The 16,231-nt window shown below is 48.8% G+C and overlaps 1 protein-coding gene across 1 annotated transcript; it reads right to left on the bottom strand.

The window, feature by feature from the left end:
* Nucleotides 1-363: 363 nt before the first annotated feature.
* Nucleotides 364-15,975, bottom strand: LOC119630248 (serine/arginine repetitive matrix protein 1-like). The gene is made up of 3 exons (XM_062675102.1): nt 14,603-15,975; nt 2,253-2,409; nt 364-468 (listed from the first exon to the last, which is right to left on the bottom strand). Exons 1-3 carry the CDS (start codon nt 15,973-15,975, stop codon nt 364-366), a joined length of 1,635 nt encoding a protein of 544 aa, XP_062531086.1.
* Between the last annotated feature and the right edge of the window lie 256 nt (nt 15,976-16,231).

The following is a 16,231-nucleotide window of genomic DNA, read 5'->3' as shown; positions in this document are numbered from 1 at the left end:
CCATATTTTTGCATAACCGTTGTCTTGATGCGAAATTGTTGCAGTTTTCCATCAAACTTGTAGATATATACTTTTCTTGATTTAGGTTAGTGGCTAAGAATATAAGCTCTGGTAGGATAGTGGAGTGATATGAGGAATTACGATGTTGTACAGGGTTTGTATATGATATACCTAGTTTAAAATTATCGTTTTGAACTAAGGGAAATTCTAGAATGTATACATGGGCGCAAACGCCACTATTGGCAATAATTAACATATAGTTTAGTTTATTCTATGTTATTGTTTATTTATTATTAGCAATTAAAATTAGATTCAGCATGTGAGGTCTCGTCTGTTCGGCGAAGTTATTTCAAAAGCCTTCAGCTACGGTGCTCGATTCATGTAGTCTTGCTGTTGCTGGCTGCTGCTTGCCGATGTGAGTCCCGTCCCGATGCAGTTATGCACGTTTTCTATGCGGAATCCTACCATCTGCGCCAAATTTGTTACGCGGTGAGCGGTTTTTTAGTTTTAAAAAACCTTATTTTGATACACATTATTTATCCTTTAACAAAAATCTGATGTTACACGGACAGAGTTAGGATGTTATAAGCTTGAAGATTGATGTCGAACTCCTAAGTTGCAAGGAGAAAGATAATTTATACATGAATAGTATACATTTACTAAACAATTAGTAAATGAATCATTTAGACTATGAACATTATTGATAGAGACTTCAGTTAATCTAACTAAGAAAAATATTTTGAAGTGAAACTTCTTTATAATCGTTGTGATTTCAAATTCGATGAAACGAAATGAAACGAAACGAAAAAATTAGTCGATTGAGACACAAACACTTGAATGTCTATACATTCTAATGAATCCTATGAATCCTATGATTCATCCGGCGAGAGAATGAGATAGAACACATTATACATGAAGTTAAAATATCAATTCACAGAGGGCGCTACCTCATACAATGAAAGATGATTTACAATTATTTTTATTTAGTTTGTTATCAACAGTCGCTGCATGTAAATTCAACAATTCATGAATCGCGGTGACGAGATGTTACACAGTTCATAGACGTTCTCGTATTTCTCTTGCTAAATAATACTTACCTGGCGTAGGTATACCGTGATCACGCAGGCGGTTCCCCAGGGTGAGGCTGCTCCAGTGGTTGACCCTTGCGATTATTTTTATTTTTTATAAGTTTCACTTCTACCGTATGTGACTTGCACACACACCACACACTTTTTTTTGAAGTGAAAACTTCTTTAGCATCGTTGTGATTTCAAACCGGATGCAACGGAAAAAACGACAGGACACAAATACAAAAGAATGAGACAGAAATATACATACTATTTAATACAGCGCCATCTGTGAGATTTTTTAATACTAACGTGTGTATGAAAGCTCTTGTAGTGAATTTTAAATTAGGATTATACGTGAAATTAAAATATCAATTCACAGAGGGCGCTACCTTACAATTACTAATGACAAAATTTTAGATATACTTAAGACGTTTAGGATAATTGTATTTTAATTTTGGAAGGTTTCACTTCTACCACGTGTGAATTGCACACATGTTTTTTTTTTAATTTTAAAGTTTCAAGGTTAAAAATAGCATAAAAAAAAATTTTTCACATTCTAATTAAATGTCCCAGCAATGCTTTGATTGCTAGATGTTCAAAAACAAGAATAACTCGTGTTATATCATTGTCGTGTCTACATCAAATCGCTAGGGAAACTATTTCAATATCTACCATAAATTATGCATGACGAGAGCCGCAGTTCCGCCCTTCTCTAGTTCACCAACATCGACATCTTGAGCCGATATTATGTAGTTCAGCTCCGTTAGTGAAATCAATAGAAATCAATTGAAATCAATCAAAAATTACATAGTTACATTTCGGCATGTAAGTACATCCCTATGAGCACACAATCCATGTGCTGTACGTAAAGTGGAGTTTTTAGTCCAACTTAACATTTAACATGAAATTTTCAATTGCGTCAAAGAAATAACCCAACAAGCTATCCAGTGATGTGCTTTCAAGTCGTCATGACTAAAAGATGAGGCGCCCGATATAAAATATATTTATACGAATGTGCCAGTATTCAAATCGTAGCGCAACTCCTCGGCAGATTTTTATGTCCTCTCCCCGTTTTTCCAGTTTGACTCTGCTGATACTTCCATCATAGATGTTTTTTAATATTTTTATGTATTTATCATGAACGTGACATTTATCTAGGGCTTTCCATATGAAATTATGTACGATTGTATCGAAGGCTTTAGCATAGTCGATGAAAGCTATGTACAGTGGTCTATTGAACTCTTTATATTTCTCTATAACTTGTTGTATAACATGTATATGATCTATTGTGGAAAAACCCGAACGGAAACCTGCTTGTTCGATCGGCTGGTGTTCTGTTCTGCTTTGTAAAATTGATGTGAATAGCTTGTACATACTCGAAAGGAGGCTAATAGGCCTGTAGTTGCCTATGTCATTTGGATCTCCCTTTTTGAGCAGTCCAACCATCTATGCAATAAAAAAAAAAAGAACACTTTATACTATCTTTATTTTGATATGTCATAGAATAAATTTAAATATTGAGATGCAGCTTACAATAAAGCCCTTAGTGTTTTTATTATAAATCTAACTGAAATCTGCGTTCCAATAAAAGTGTAGGTACCTACCATTCTATTCATGCTGCAAAGTCGCTCTGCAACGTCATGCTGCAACGTCATTCTGCAACGTCGCTCTGCAACGTCATGCTGCAACGTCGCTATGCAACGTCATTCTGCAACGTCGCTCTGCAACGTCATGCTGCAACGTCGCTCTGCAACGTCATTCTGCAACGTCGCTCTGCAACGTCGCTATGCAACGTCATGCTGCAAAGTCGCTCTGCAACGTCATTCTGCAACGTCGCTCTGCAACGTCATTCTGCAACGTCGCTCTGCAACGTCGCTATGCAACGTCATGCTGCAAAGTCGCTCTGCAACGTCATGCTGCAACGTCATTCTGCAACGTCGCTATGCAACGTCATTCTGCAACGTCGCTCTGCAACGTCGCTATGCAACGTCATTCTGCAACGTCGCTCTGCAACGTCATTCTGCAACGTCGCTCTGCAACGTCATTCTGCAATGTCATTCTGCAACGTCGCTCTGCAACGTCGCTATGCAACGTCATGCTGCAAAGTCGCTCTGCAACGTCGCTATGCAACGTCATGCTGCAAAGTCGCTCTGCAACGTCATTCTGCAACGTCGCTCTGCAACGTCATGCTGCAACGTCGCTCTGCAACGTCATTCTGCAACGTCGCTCTGCAACGTCGCTATGCAACGTCATGCTGCAAAGTCGCTCTGCAACGTCATTCTGCAACGTCGCTCTGCAACGTCATTCTGCAACGTCGCTCTGCAACGTCGCTATGCAACGTCATGCTGCAAAGTCGCTCTGCAACGTCATTCTGCAACGTCGCTCTGCAACGTCATGCTGCAACGTCATTCTGCAACGTCGCTCTGCAACGTCATGCTGCAACGTCGCTCTGCAACGTCGCTCTGCAACGTCATGCTGCAACGTCATTCTGCAACGTCATGCTGCAACGTCGCTCTGCAACGTCATTCTGCAACGTCATTCTGCAACGTCGCTCTGCAACGTCATGCTGCAACGTCATTCTGCAACGTCATTCTGCAACGTCATGCTGCAACGTCGCTATGCAACGTCATTCTGCAACGTCGCTCTGCAACGTCATGCTGCAACGTCGCTCTGCAACGTCATGCTGCAACGTCGCTCTGCAACGTCATGCTGCAACGTCGCTCTGCAACGTCATGCTGCAACGTCGCTCTGCAACGTCATGCTGCAACGTCGCTCTGCAACGTCGCTATGCAACGTCATGCTGCAAAGTCGCTCTGCAACGTCATTCTGCAACGTCATGCTGCAACGTCGCTATGCAACGTCATTCTGCAACGTCATGCTGCAACGTCGCTCTGCAACGTCATGCTGCAACGTCGCTCTGCAACGTCATGCTGCAACGTCGCTCTGCAACGTCATGCTGCATCGTCGCTCTGCAACGTCATGCTGCAACGTCGCTCTGCAACGTCATTCTGCAACGTCGCTCTGCAACGTCGCTATGCAACGTCATGCTGCAAAGTCGCTCTGCAACGTCATTCTGCAACGTCATGCTGCAACGTCGCTATGCAACGTCGCTCTGCAACGTCGCTATGCAACGTCATGCTGCAAAGTCGCTCTGCAACGTCGCTATGCAACGTCATGCTGCAACGTCATTCTGCAAAGTCGCTATGCAACGTCATTCTGCAACGTCGCTCTGCAACGTCATGCTGCAACGTCATTCTGCAACGTCGCTCTGCAACGTCATGCTGCAACGTCGCTCTGCAACGTCATGCTTCAACGTCCCTCAGCAACGTCATGCTGCAAAGTCGCTCTGCAACGTCATTCTGCAACGTCGCTCTGCAACGTCATGCTGCAACGTCGCTCTGCAACGTCGCTCTGCAACGTCATGCTGCAACGTCATTCTGCAACGTCATGCTGCAACGTCGCTATGCAACGTCATTCTGCAACGTCGCTCTGCAACGTCATGATGCAACGTCGCTCTGCAACGTCATGCTGCAACGTCGCTCTTCAACGTCATGCTGCAACGTCATTCTGCAACGTCACGCTGCAACGTCGCTATGCAACGTCATTCTGCAACGTCGCTCTGCAACGTCATGCTGCAACGTCATTCTGCAACGTCGCTCTGCAACGTCATGCTGCAACGTCGCTCTGCAACGTCATGCTTCAACGTCCCTCAGCAACGTCATGCTGCAAAGTGTCTAATAAAAATCGCTAAGCACATAAAAACACTAAAGCGTGTCCAACAAGATAGCGCCATTGTTAATCCATTTTACGACAGGCGTTTAGCTGCCTTTGATTTTAAAGGCCTCAATTGCATTTTCTGTACAATATAAAAAACAACATTTAAAGCCTTTATTTTCTTTTAGATTATTATTTTACATTTGGGTTGTTTTGTATGTAACATAACCATTAATAATACCAGGGGCATTACATAGATTCATAGATGACCATATTTTTGCATAACCGTTGTCTTGATGCGAAATTGTTGCAGTTTTCCATCAAACTTGTAGATATATACTTTTCTTGATTTAGGTTAGTGGCTAAGAATATAAGCTCTGGTAGGATAGTGGAGTGATATGAGGAATTACGATGTTGTACAGGGTTTGTATATGATATACCTAGTTTAAAATTATCGTTTTGAACTAAGGGAAATTCTAGAATGTATACATGGGCGCAAACGCCACTATTGGCAATAATTAACATATAGTTTAGTTTATTCTATGTTATTGTTTATTTATTATTAGCAATTAAAATTAGATTCAGCATGTGAGGTCTCGTCTGTTCGGCGAAGTTATTTCAAAAGCCTTCAGCTACGGTGCTCGATTCATGTAGTCTTGCTGTTGCTGGCTGCTGCTTGCCGATGTGAGTCCCGTCCCGATGCAGTTATGCACGTTTTCTATGCGGAATCCTACCATCTGCGCCAAATTTGTTACGCGGTGAGCGGTTTTTTAGTTTTAAAAAACCTTATTTTGATACACATTATTTATCCTTTAACAAAAATCTGATGTTACACGGACAGAGTTAGGATGTTATAAGCTTGAAGATTGATGTCGAACTCCTAAGTTGCAAGGAGAAAGATAATTTATACATGAATAGTATACATTTACTAAACAATTAGTAAATGAATCATTTAGACTATGAACATTATTGATAGAGACTTCAGTTAATCTAACTAAGAAAAATATTTTGAAGTGAAACTTCTTTATAATCGTTGTGATTTCAAATTCGATGAAACGAAATGAAACGAAACGAAAAAATTAGTCGATTGAGACACAAACACTTGAATGTCTATACATTCTAATGAATCCTATGAATCCTATGATTCATCCGGCGAGAGAATGAGATAGAACACATTATACATGAAGTTAAAATATCAATTCACAGAGGGCGCTACCTCATACAATGAAAGATGATTTACAATTATTTTTATTTAGTTTGTTATCAACAGTCGCTGCACGTAAATTCAACAATTCATGAATCGCGGTGACGAGATGTTACACAGTTCATAGACGTTCTCGTATTTCTCTTGCTAAATAATACTTACCTGGCGTAGGTATACCGTGATCACGCAGGCGGTTCCCCAGGGTGAGGCTGCTCCAGTGGTTGACCCTTGCGATTATTTTTATTTTTTATAAGTTTCACTTCTACCGTATGTGACTTGCACACACACCACACACTTTTTTTTGAAGTGAAAACTTCTTTAGCATCGTTGTGATTTCAAACCGGATGCAACGGAAAAAACGACAGGACACAAATACAAAAGAATGAGACAGAAATATACATACTATTTAATACAGCGCCATCTGTGAGATTTTTTAATACTAACGTGTGTATGAAAGCTCTTGTAGTGAATTTTAAATTAGGATTATACGTGAAATTAAAATATCAATTCACAGAGGGCGCTACCTTACAATTACTAATGACAAAATTTTAGATATACTTAAGACGTTTAGGATAATTGTATTTTAATTTTGGAAGGTTTCACTTCTACCACGTGTGAATTGCACACATGTTTTTTTTTTAATTTTAAAGTTTCAAGGTTAAAAATAGCATAAAAAAAAATTTTTCACATTCTAATTAAATGTCCCAGCAATGCTTTGATTGCTAGATGTTCAAAAACAAGAATAACTCGTGTTATATCATTGTCGTGTCTACATCAAATCGCTAGGGAAACTATTTCAATATCTACCATAAATTATGCATGACGAGAGCCGCAGTTCCGCCCTTCTCTAGTTCACCAACATCGACATCTTGAGCCGATATTATGTAGTTCAGCTCCGTTAGTGAAATCAATAGAAATCAATTGAAATCAATCAAAAATTACATAGTTACATTTCGGCATGTAAGTACATCCCTATGAGCACACAATCCATGTGCTGTACGTAAAGTGGAGTTTTTAGTCCAACTTAACATTTAACATGAAATTTTCAATTGCGTCAAAGAAATAACCCAACAAGCTATCCAGTGATGTGCTTTCAAGTCGTCATGACTAAAAGATGAGGCGCCCGATATAAAATATATTTATACGAATGTGCCAGTATTCAAATCGTAGCGCATTGTTCAAGACAATTTTCTATTATTTAATAGATATAGAAATAGATTCTGCAGTGTCTGTCAGAATAGATTCCCATCTAAGCCATAAAAAAAAAATCTACTATGCTTACGTTTTTCCAAAAATTACTACAGCTTTACTGCTCTCAAAGTCACAGCATACAAAATTAACAGAGAGCCTTATTAAACAAAATACAGCGCAATATATTTTGTGTACTATAATATATCCGGCACCCAGCTACCTCATACATTCATTACTTAAACGAAGGTGTGTATGTACGTACCGCCCTTTCCTTGTTCAGCGATAGGAATACACCTGAGCCCATAATAAGAACTAAGAAACGTAGCTTGGTTTATGGTATTCATTTGGTATTAGGTGTTCAATTACAACAGAAATAATTGATTATTATCGAAACAGTAATTTAAAAATTGTTCAATTGTAAATTGTTTAATTACTGATACAGTTAGAAGACAAAGCGCCTATCTTTCATCCACGATTCCGATCCGGTAGTAGATTCATTCGCGAAGCAGCTGCCCTTGAGCTGTTAGGTCTCGTTCGGATGCGCTCAATTGGCTCTTAGCAAATCCTCGCCAGGCTGAGGCCATGCTCGCCCACCTGCCCTAGTGAAACTTTAAAGGTCTTCAAGCTACCTGTAATCCTATCTATTGCTAAAAACCTCGAGGGATTATGCTATCTCCATCGAACGTATAGGCGAGCTCACGGGACTTAACCTGGAGACTTTGCTGCTAACATTTACCAAGGACAGTGCGTCACTGAATCTACCACCGTATCGGAATCGCAACCCACTGAGAAGATCCGGCGAGAAACTAAGTAGGTAGTTACCCACCTAGCTACTAAGAAGGTAGGCTTAAGTTGAACAACCAACCCTTCATCTCATTCAACGGGTTCGTCCATAATGATGACCGGTGCTTGGAATGCCTAAAAGCATCGAGCGTGGATCGGGAGGGTCCGAAATGATTGGTTCAGGGCGACGGCGACTGTTTATCGTTTGGTCGTCAGGATTGGGTATGTAATTTGCGGCAGCCGAGATAAGACAGTTATTATGTCGCGCCGCTTTTTTCAAATCCGCTTCTTGATTAGATGTTGATATATTTGCGGTAACCACTCACCATGAGACCTTACACTCGTCTGCCTAGAAATATTATTTAAAAAGAATCCATTCTTAGATAATGTATTTTAAAATAAAACGAACGCGCATTTTCCCACGATTAAGATATTACGTATAAAAAGGTATATTTAATATATTTTTGTTTATTTTGGTTTCTTCGTCATCATGGGTCCCCTTCGTATGCCGATATTCATTGACATTACAGCTTATAGCTGTTTCTATTATTCTCGTGCTGTTGATACTTCGATCGTGCAAGTCAAGACCGTCGATGGTATCTATGGGGTCTAATCACATAAGACGCCCACGTCCAACCACCGAAGATTAGCTGATAAAGAGCGGGCCATTTTAAATCGTTTACACTAACCATAACATTAATGTACGTAAAAAAAAACTAGATTCTTTTGTTTTATATAAGTCCAAATATGATTTCACGCAAACAAATATGTTTTTTTTTTTAATGCTTAGTTGGGTGGATGAGTTCACAGCCCACCTGGTGTTAAATGGTCACTGGAGCCCATAGACATTTACAACGTAAATGCGCCACCCACCTTGAGATATAAGTTCTAATGTTTCAGTATAGTTACAACGGCTGCCCCACCCTCCAAACTGAAACGCATTGCTGCTTCACGGCAGAAATATGTTCGAAAATTAACACGTCCAAAACACAAGTTTTATCTGACATCATTTCACATTTGTTCCTAACTAACACTAAATTTATACTTAATCCTTTGATGTACGTCCTCAGACTAAGTAAATTCAACTCGCCGGACCGGACGGTCTCTGACACAAATTGCTACACTCGTGAGCTCTATTTCACTGTCCGGTGTCAGAGACAGTGCCGCTTTAGTGTTTGGAGTGTATGCGCCACGAGACACGAGTATCCCGCACAAATACCAGAAAATAATTTAGTAAAAATCATAACAGGATCATATAGAAAATAAATATAGGTGTAGTCTTAAAGAAATCAAACAGTTTTAGGTTCTATAATATTTTTTTAAATTTTACGAACGATATACGAGTATAATGGTTTTTCGTTGAAATTTAGTAAAGATAATAACAGGATCATACAGAAAATGATATAGGTGTGGCCTTAAATAAATAAAACAGTTTTAGGTTCAATATTTTTTATTTTTATTTTACAAACGATATAAAATAATTTATCGTTAAAATTCCAACAATACTTTTAATCATCAATCATCGATCAATAAAAAAATAATAAATCGAGAGGTGAAAGGCAATTTGGTTTAAGCTTGAGATATAAGTTCTAAGGGCTCAGTATAGTTACAACGGCTGCCCCACCCTTCAAACCGAAACGCATTACTGCTTCACGTCAGAAATAGGCAGGGTGGTGGTACCTACCCGCACGGACTCACGACCTTATACCGTAAAAGTAGTGTAGTATGTACCTCCACTTAAAATATTCTAAATGTCTCGGGATATTTGCTACGGAAAGGAGTAGTAGCCTCAGCTAACGACACACGCGAAAAGTGGAAGAGCCATAGGGATCTGAACATAACGACGCGAAGCAACCATCAAAACACGGTTATTATTTCGACTTCGGCTATCTAAGCGGCTTATGGGAAAATCAATTTCGTTTGTCACAGACTGTAGGGTGGCCACGGTATACTAATATATATAATTATACTAGCGGACCCGGCCACACGTTGCTGTGGCTGTGGCTTTTTTTTTTTTTTTTTTTGTCAGGAGGAAATCGCCGGACTTCCGCCCTTCACTGGGGATGGAGGGCGGGGCATGTCGGAGTCGAACCGACTAAAACCTCCTGTCTCTCAACAACCAACGTCCAAACCTCGCATGAGACAAAACTCATGAAAAGGCAAGGGGGGAAAGTGAAGCGTTTAGTGCGGAGCACATCTCTCCCATCACCCTTCCCCTCGGGACGCCGGACTGGCGGTCGTCGGCGCCACGACCACCAGCCCTCTCGGTCGGCAGGCTATCCGAAGCCCGCCTAGATGGCGCCGGTTAGAATGGTCTATCCTACGGAATACCCCGCTGGGTCAGAACCAGCGTGGGTTGAGGATAGCCGGCCTTCCATCACCCGGATGCTCATGCATAAAACGCGTGCAGAGCAGCTTGCACGTCGTCTTCTTAGGCCCCCTTCGTCGGTCCCCAGGCCGACATGTGAGGGAGACCCGAAACACTTAGAGGGCCAGGGCTTGGGCGAGATCCGCCTCCCTGGCCCCCGCTCGACGGCGGCGGGCCTGTGCGTCTCTCACGCGCCCCGCCGCCTCCTTCTGCGAGATGGTGCACTCGCAGAAGTCGAGCATCGCCTTCCACGACTCGTCGTCACCGAGCATCGATGCCACAACACTCGGCAACGACAAGTCGTTTCCTATTTTTGCAACGAGGACACGGCGCCACCCCTCCCATGCGGGGCAGGCAACGAGCGTGTGCTCCGCCGTGTCCAAGTTGCAACCACAATGGTGGCACTCTGCCGTCGGCTCGGCTCCGATCCGGTGCAGGAACTCACCGAAGCAACCATGCCCAGTGAGCACCTGCGTGAGCCGGAAAGTGAGGCGTCCTCTGTCACGATTCACCCAGTTCACAAGAACCGGGCGAATCGCCTCGACGGTCCTACGACCAGCCGAAGGATCGGCCAGCCGTCTGGACCATGACTCCAGCACGGACCGCCGAGATTGGGCCCTCCGCGCTCTGACCACACTGGGGCTGAGACGTGCCACGCCCCGGGCATGAAGGTCAGCCCGCCACTGATAGTCAGCGGCGAGCGCCTCCGCCTCCAGGACCCAAGGCGGCGTCCCAGCCAGTACACACGCCGCCTCGAAGGAGATGGTGCGATAGCCACGGATGACCCTGACCGCGATGGTGCGTTGCGGCCGTTGCAGCAGCTTCGCTACCCCCACGGCCAGGGACTGGCCCCACACGGGCGCCCCGTATAGGGCCATTGATCGCACCACCCCCGTATAGAGACGGCGCGTCACCTGGTCAGGCCCCCCCACGTTGGGCAGAAGCCGGCTTAACGCGCCGGCCACCCCCAACAAACGAGGGACCAGGTTCTGAAAGTGAGCACGGAAGGTCCAACGACTGTCCAGAATGAGGCCGAGGTACTTCAACTGCACCCCGACCTCGATACGGACGCCTCCAACCATGATATGGGCATCGACAGGTGGCACTCTCCGGGGCCTGTGGAACCACATGGCCTCGGATTTACTGAGCGCCACGTCGAGGCCCAATCTCCTGATTTTGCCGACGACATGCGCCACCCCAGCGGTGGCAAGACGAGCAGACTCAGCAAAACTCCCCCCCCGGGCCACGACCAGCGTGTCGTCTGCGTAACAGATTACGCTTAGGCCCGGGAGGAGGGCACCCCTCAGTACCCAGTCATACCCGATATTCCACAAAAGGGGGCCGAGCACCGACCCCTGTGGAACACCGCGCACGACCGGGAACCTGTGCACGATCCCACCGTGTCCGGTACACGTGACCGATCTGTCCTCCAAGTAGGAACCCACCAGTCGGCGAAGGTAGAGAGGCACTCCGTGTCTTTCCAGTGCCCCCCCTATCACGGACCAGGGCAAAAAAAAAAAAAAAAAAAAAAAAAAAAAAAAAAAAAAAAAAAAAAAAAAAAAAAAAAAAAAAAAAAAAAAAAAGGGTGTTAAACGCATTGGCGATGTCGAGCGACACCGCCAAGGCCACCCCACCCCTGGAGACGGCTTCTTCCGAGAGAGCCCGTACGCGAAGGATCGCGTCCACCGTTGAGCGACCCTCTCGAAAGCCATACTGCTCCGCCGACAGATCGGGTCCCACCCCGACCAGATGCTGAATGATGCGGACCGCCAGAATGCGTTCCAGCAGCTTGCCCACCTCATCCAGCAACACGATGGGACGGTACCCGGCGGCAGTATCCGCCGGGCGCCCCTCCTTTCTCAACAGCACGAGTCTGCCCGTCCTCCACGATGAAGGAAACCGTCCCGACTCGAGGCAGGAGTTGTAAAGCCTCAAGAGTCGGTCCCCCAGGGCACCAAGAGCCAAGGCCCAAACCCGGCCATGGACGCCGTCCGGACCGGGCGCAGTGTCCTTCGCGCACATTTTACGCACGGCCACATGGAGCTCCGCCCCCGTTATATGGGGCACCTCAGCAGAGGCGTCGCCGCCGTTTTCCGACGGGACGTCCATAGCGGGAGCGATAAATCCCTCCCGCTCCTGCGGGAACAGCGCCGAGACGATGTCCCGCAACTGCTGAGGCTGGAGACGCTCCGTGATTGGGGGGGCCCATGGGCGCATTTTATTGCGCACCATATGATAGGGTCGCCCCCACGGATCCTCATCCAGCGTCTCCAAGAGACCCTCCATGTGTTGGTTCTTGGCTCTTCTGATGGCCAGCTGCAAAGCCCTCTGCGCGACGCGAAATGTGCCGTACAGCCGGGCCTCCACCACCGCGAACGCAACCGGATCGTTGCGCCGCGGCAAGCGACGGCGGCGATGCCTGGCGCACTCGCGCCTCGCCCGAACGCACTCCACGCGGAGTTGCGCGATTTCGGGCGACCACCAGTACACCTGGCGATTGGGAGGCCGAGGGCTGATCCGGGGCATCGATACGTCGCAGATGCGTCGCATCGTGTCCCGGAACCACCCCGCTTCGCGCTCGACCTCAACCGGATATGGACGCATGGGCGTCCACGCCGCCACCGTAGAGGCTTCCATCAGTAGCGCCTTATTCAGGCGCTTCAATGCCCACCTGGGGAATGACCAGGGCGCACCATGTGGGTAGTCACCGTGGGCGTCCGCGACTGCGGAGCGGGCGGAGAGATCAAACCGAATATATCGGTGATCTGACAGCGTCTCCGCCCCCTCCAAAACCCTCCAGTCGCGGATACGGCGCGCGATGGCCGGGCTCGCAAAAGTAACGTCCACAATGGACTCGCCCTGCCACCGCACGCACGTCGCAACCGACCCTCTATTCAACAAACAGAGGCCGGCCGCGTTCGCCCACCTCTCCAGTAGCCTACCCCGAGCGTCCGAGCGGGGGGAGCCCCATGCGACAGACTTCGCATTGAGGTCCCCCGCGAGAATCACTGGACGAGGAGCGAGGCGGCGAGCAATCGCCCCGATCCTGCCCAGGAAATGCCCGAACTCGACGGTAGGCCTGTTCGGAGAGAAGTATGCCCCGATCACGACGGTCCCTTCCAGCTGCACTGCGACGAACCCTTGGCCCCTGGTCACCATCGCCAGGGGGGGGATCGCCGCGTCTCTTCTTATGACTATGGCCGCCAGGCCGCCATCGTCCCCAAACCAGCAATCATTTGCCGGGGGAACGAAGTACGGCTCGGCGACCACAGCCACATCTATGGACCACTCCGCCATGCTCTGAGACAGCATGTCCTGAGCTCTGGCGGAGTGGTTAAGGTTTCCTTGGAGGAAGCGATAGGTGCGGTCCATTACTGTTGGACCACATCCATCGCCCCCTCCCCTTCACCGCTGCCCCCGCTCTCCGGCACCGGCGCCGCAACGGGGATTACAACGTTGGCCAGTGCTCCTCTGGCCAACCTTCTCTTTTGCCGGCGCTTTGATTTCCGGCGCCGGTTTCGTTCGGTGTTATCACCGGACGGGAAACACGCCTTGCCTCCCGCCCGGTGGTTTGCCCTGCGCCCGGCCGCAGCGCACAGAGCGCAGTGCGGGGCGGCCGTGCAGGACGCCGCTTTGTGGCCCGGTTGGCCGCAACGGAAGCACAGACCGCTGCGGTCAACCGAGCTGGTGCACCTAGCGAGGCCGTGCCCCGTGCTGAAGCATCGGAGGCATCGCCAGGCACGTGGTTCTTGGAGACGCACGTGGGCCGCTATCCAGCCCACGCGCAGTCTCCCCGGATCCCCCGTCGATCTTCCCGGTGGAGGGGTGGCCAAAGAAGTGGCCGCCTCCACAGGGCAGCGCGCCCACGCCGACCTGGCCCCGGAGTACCCTGAGCGAAGTTCGCCCACGGTCACGCTTTCCGGGGCACATCCCCCCTGGGCGGCTATTGCGGCTGCCACCTCCTCCTTGGTGGCGCAGTCGTCCAGGCCGGTGACCCTAATCTCGGCCATCCTCACCGGCCTGTGCACGCGCACCTCTTCCTCCGGCAACGCCACGCGGAGCGTCGCCACTAGTTTGTCCGCGATGCCAGAACTATCGGCACCGGGACATTCCAGCAGCTTCGCCCCATTGGCGGTATGCCGGAAGCGTAGACCTTCCTCTGCCCCGATTTCTGTCAGGTTTACGGCTGCGCGCGCCCGGGCCATCACCTCATTGTAGGTGAGGCCCTTTTCGGCGGCGCCCGGCAGCAAAGTCACTACCACGGCAGCTGACCCCGCTGCGCGCGGCTTCTTCTTTCTGTTTTTCTTCTTGCTAGCGGCCGGTGCTCGACCCTCGCGGGGAGCAGCCACGGCCGCCAGCGCTGTATTTCGGGCTGCAGCGGTCGGCGCTCGACCCTCTTGGGGAGCTGCCAGAGCTGCTGTCTGTCGCCGTGCTTTGGTACCCCGCTTCACCACTTCTGTCCAGCCCTCGTCCATGCTTGACGGGGGAGGAGGAAGGGGACGAGGCTGTGGTTGGGATCTCGGGGCGGGATTCTTGGCTCCCGCACCTCTGATATTCTGGTTCCGGCCTCCACGTCGTGCCACCCTGGTGGATGGGGTAGAAGTGGAGGTCGGCTGCGCGGCCCAGTCCCGTATGGCGGTCGTGGCTTTTGGTGCCGGGACGCAATTTCCGGAACCATTCGAGGAGCGGAGCATCTCCTCGAGGCCAGCAAAGTGTTTGCGGACCTCATCCGCCACCGCCCGCGAGATGCAGGCCACCATTTCTTCTCTGCTTGGCGGCTCCGCAGGCCTGGGCCGCGACAGCGCCGGCCACTCGTCTACCATCCTCGCCAGTGGCGAGCGGATGTCTTCAGCCTGCGCTGGTGCAGGCCTTAACCTTCCTCTCTGCATGGACGCAGGGATGGCCGATATTTGGGGAGGCGGCGCAGGCCTTAACTCAACCCTCCGCGGGGGGTGAGGGAGTGCGGGAGTAGGCACTCGTGAAACAGGGGCCACAGAAGTGGGCGCTGGCATGGGCGCCGCCACACTCATCACAGCTCGTGAGGGCACGCTGGTGTCCATCTTCCTCGCGGGGGGCCCAGAGTGTGCCAGCGCAGGCATCGGCGACAAGGGAGTCCCATCTCGCAAGACCGGGGAGTCCTCCAGAATGCGACTCTCCCTGGAGTCAAGCTGCCCGACGAGTTTGGACAGGGTGGGGATCAGCTTTGTCCTAACCATAGCGGCTCCCTCCCGGAGCCTTTTCCTGTAGCTGCTGCCTGGCTCAGCGCCCTTGGCAGCCACAGTCGACAGCAGCTTCGCCAGATTGACCAGCGCAAGGTCGAGGTCGCGGAATGCCTCGTCCCCGCTAGCCAGGGACGCGGCCGACGTCGACATCGATTCCACCGACGTCGCTGGTGACACTGCGCCTCTCCTCCTTACTGGTGGCCGCTGGGGAGCGGGCATCGTGTCTTTCGTTGTGGCAGGCCCCGCAACCACCGGAGCCACCTCCTCGATGGCCATCGTCTTTTCCGGCACCTCGATGCTGGAAGATGACGCGCCGCCGTCGTCGGACGTTGTTAGTGGGGTCTTCCTTCGCCCCCTCTTTTTCCCTACCGATGGTCTGGTGGGGTTGATCGCACCCGACTCGCTGGCGAGCGCAGAGCGCATCGAGCCGGCGATCGGGGAGCGCCTCGGTTCGACGGGAATTCCGCTGCCCGTCGCACAGCCTCCTTCATCCTGGCAATTGTTGCCCCCCCCAGAATACGTGGGGCAGCGTGCTTCCACTGAGGTAGAAGCACGGAGGGATTCTCCGCCCGACTCGCGGGCGGTACCCTCCTGGGGTACTAACTTTGTACAATTGTCCATCATCATGAAATTTCTTTTTTTATTAACCAGGGGTTTGGTCCCCTGGGATCTATGACAC

The sequence above is a fragment of the Bombyx mori genome, chromosome 22, assembly GCF_030269925.1.
Source record: "Bombyx mori chromosome 22, ASM3026992v2".
Lineage (NCBI taxonomy): Eukaryota > Metazoa > Arthropoda > Insecta > Lepidoptera > Bombycidae > Bombyx > Bombyx mori.
The sequence above is the reverse complement of the archived record's forward strand: the minus strand, read 5'-3'. Positions and strand labels throughout refer to the sequence as shown.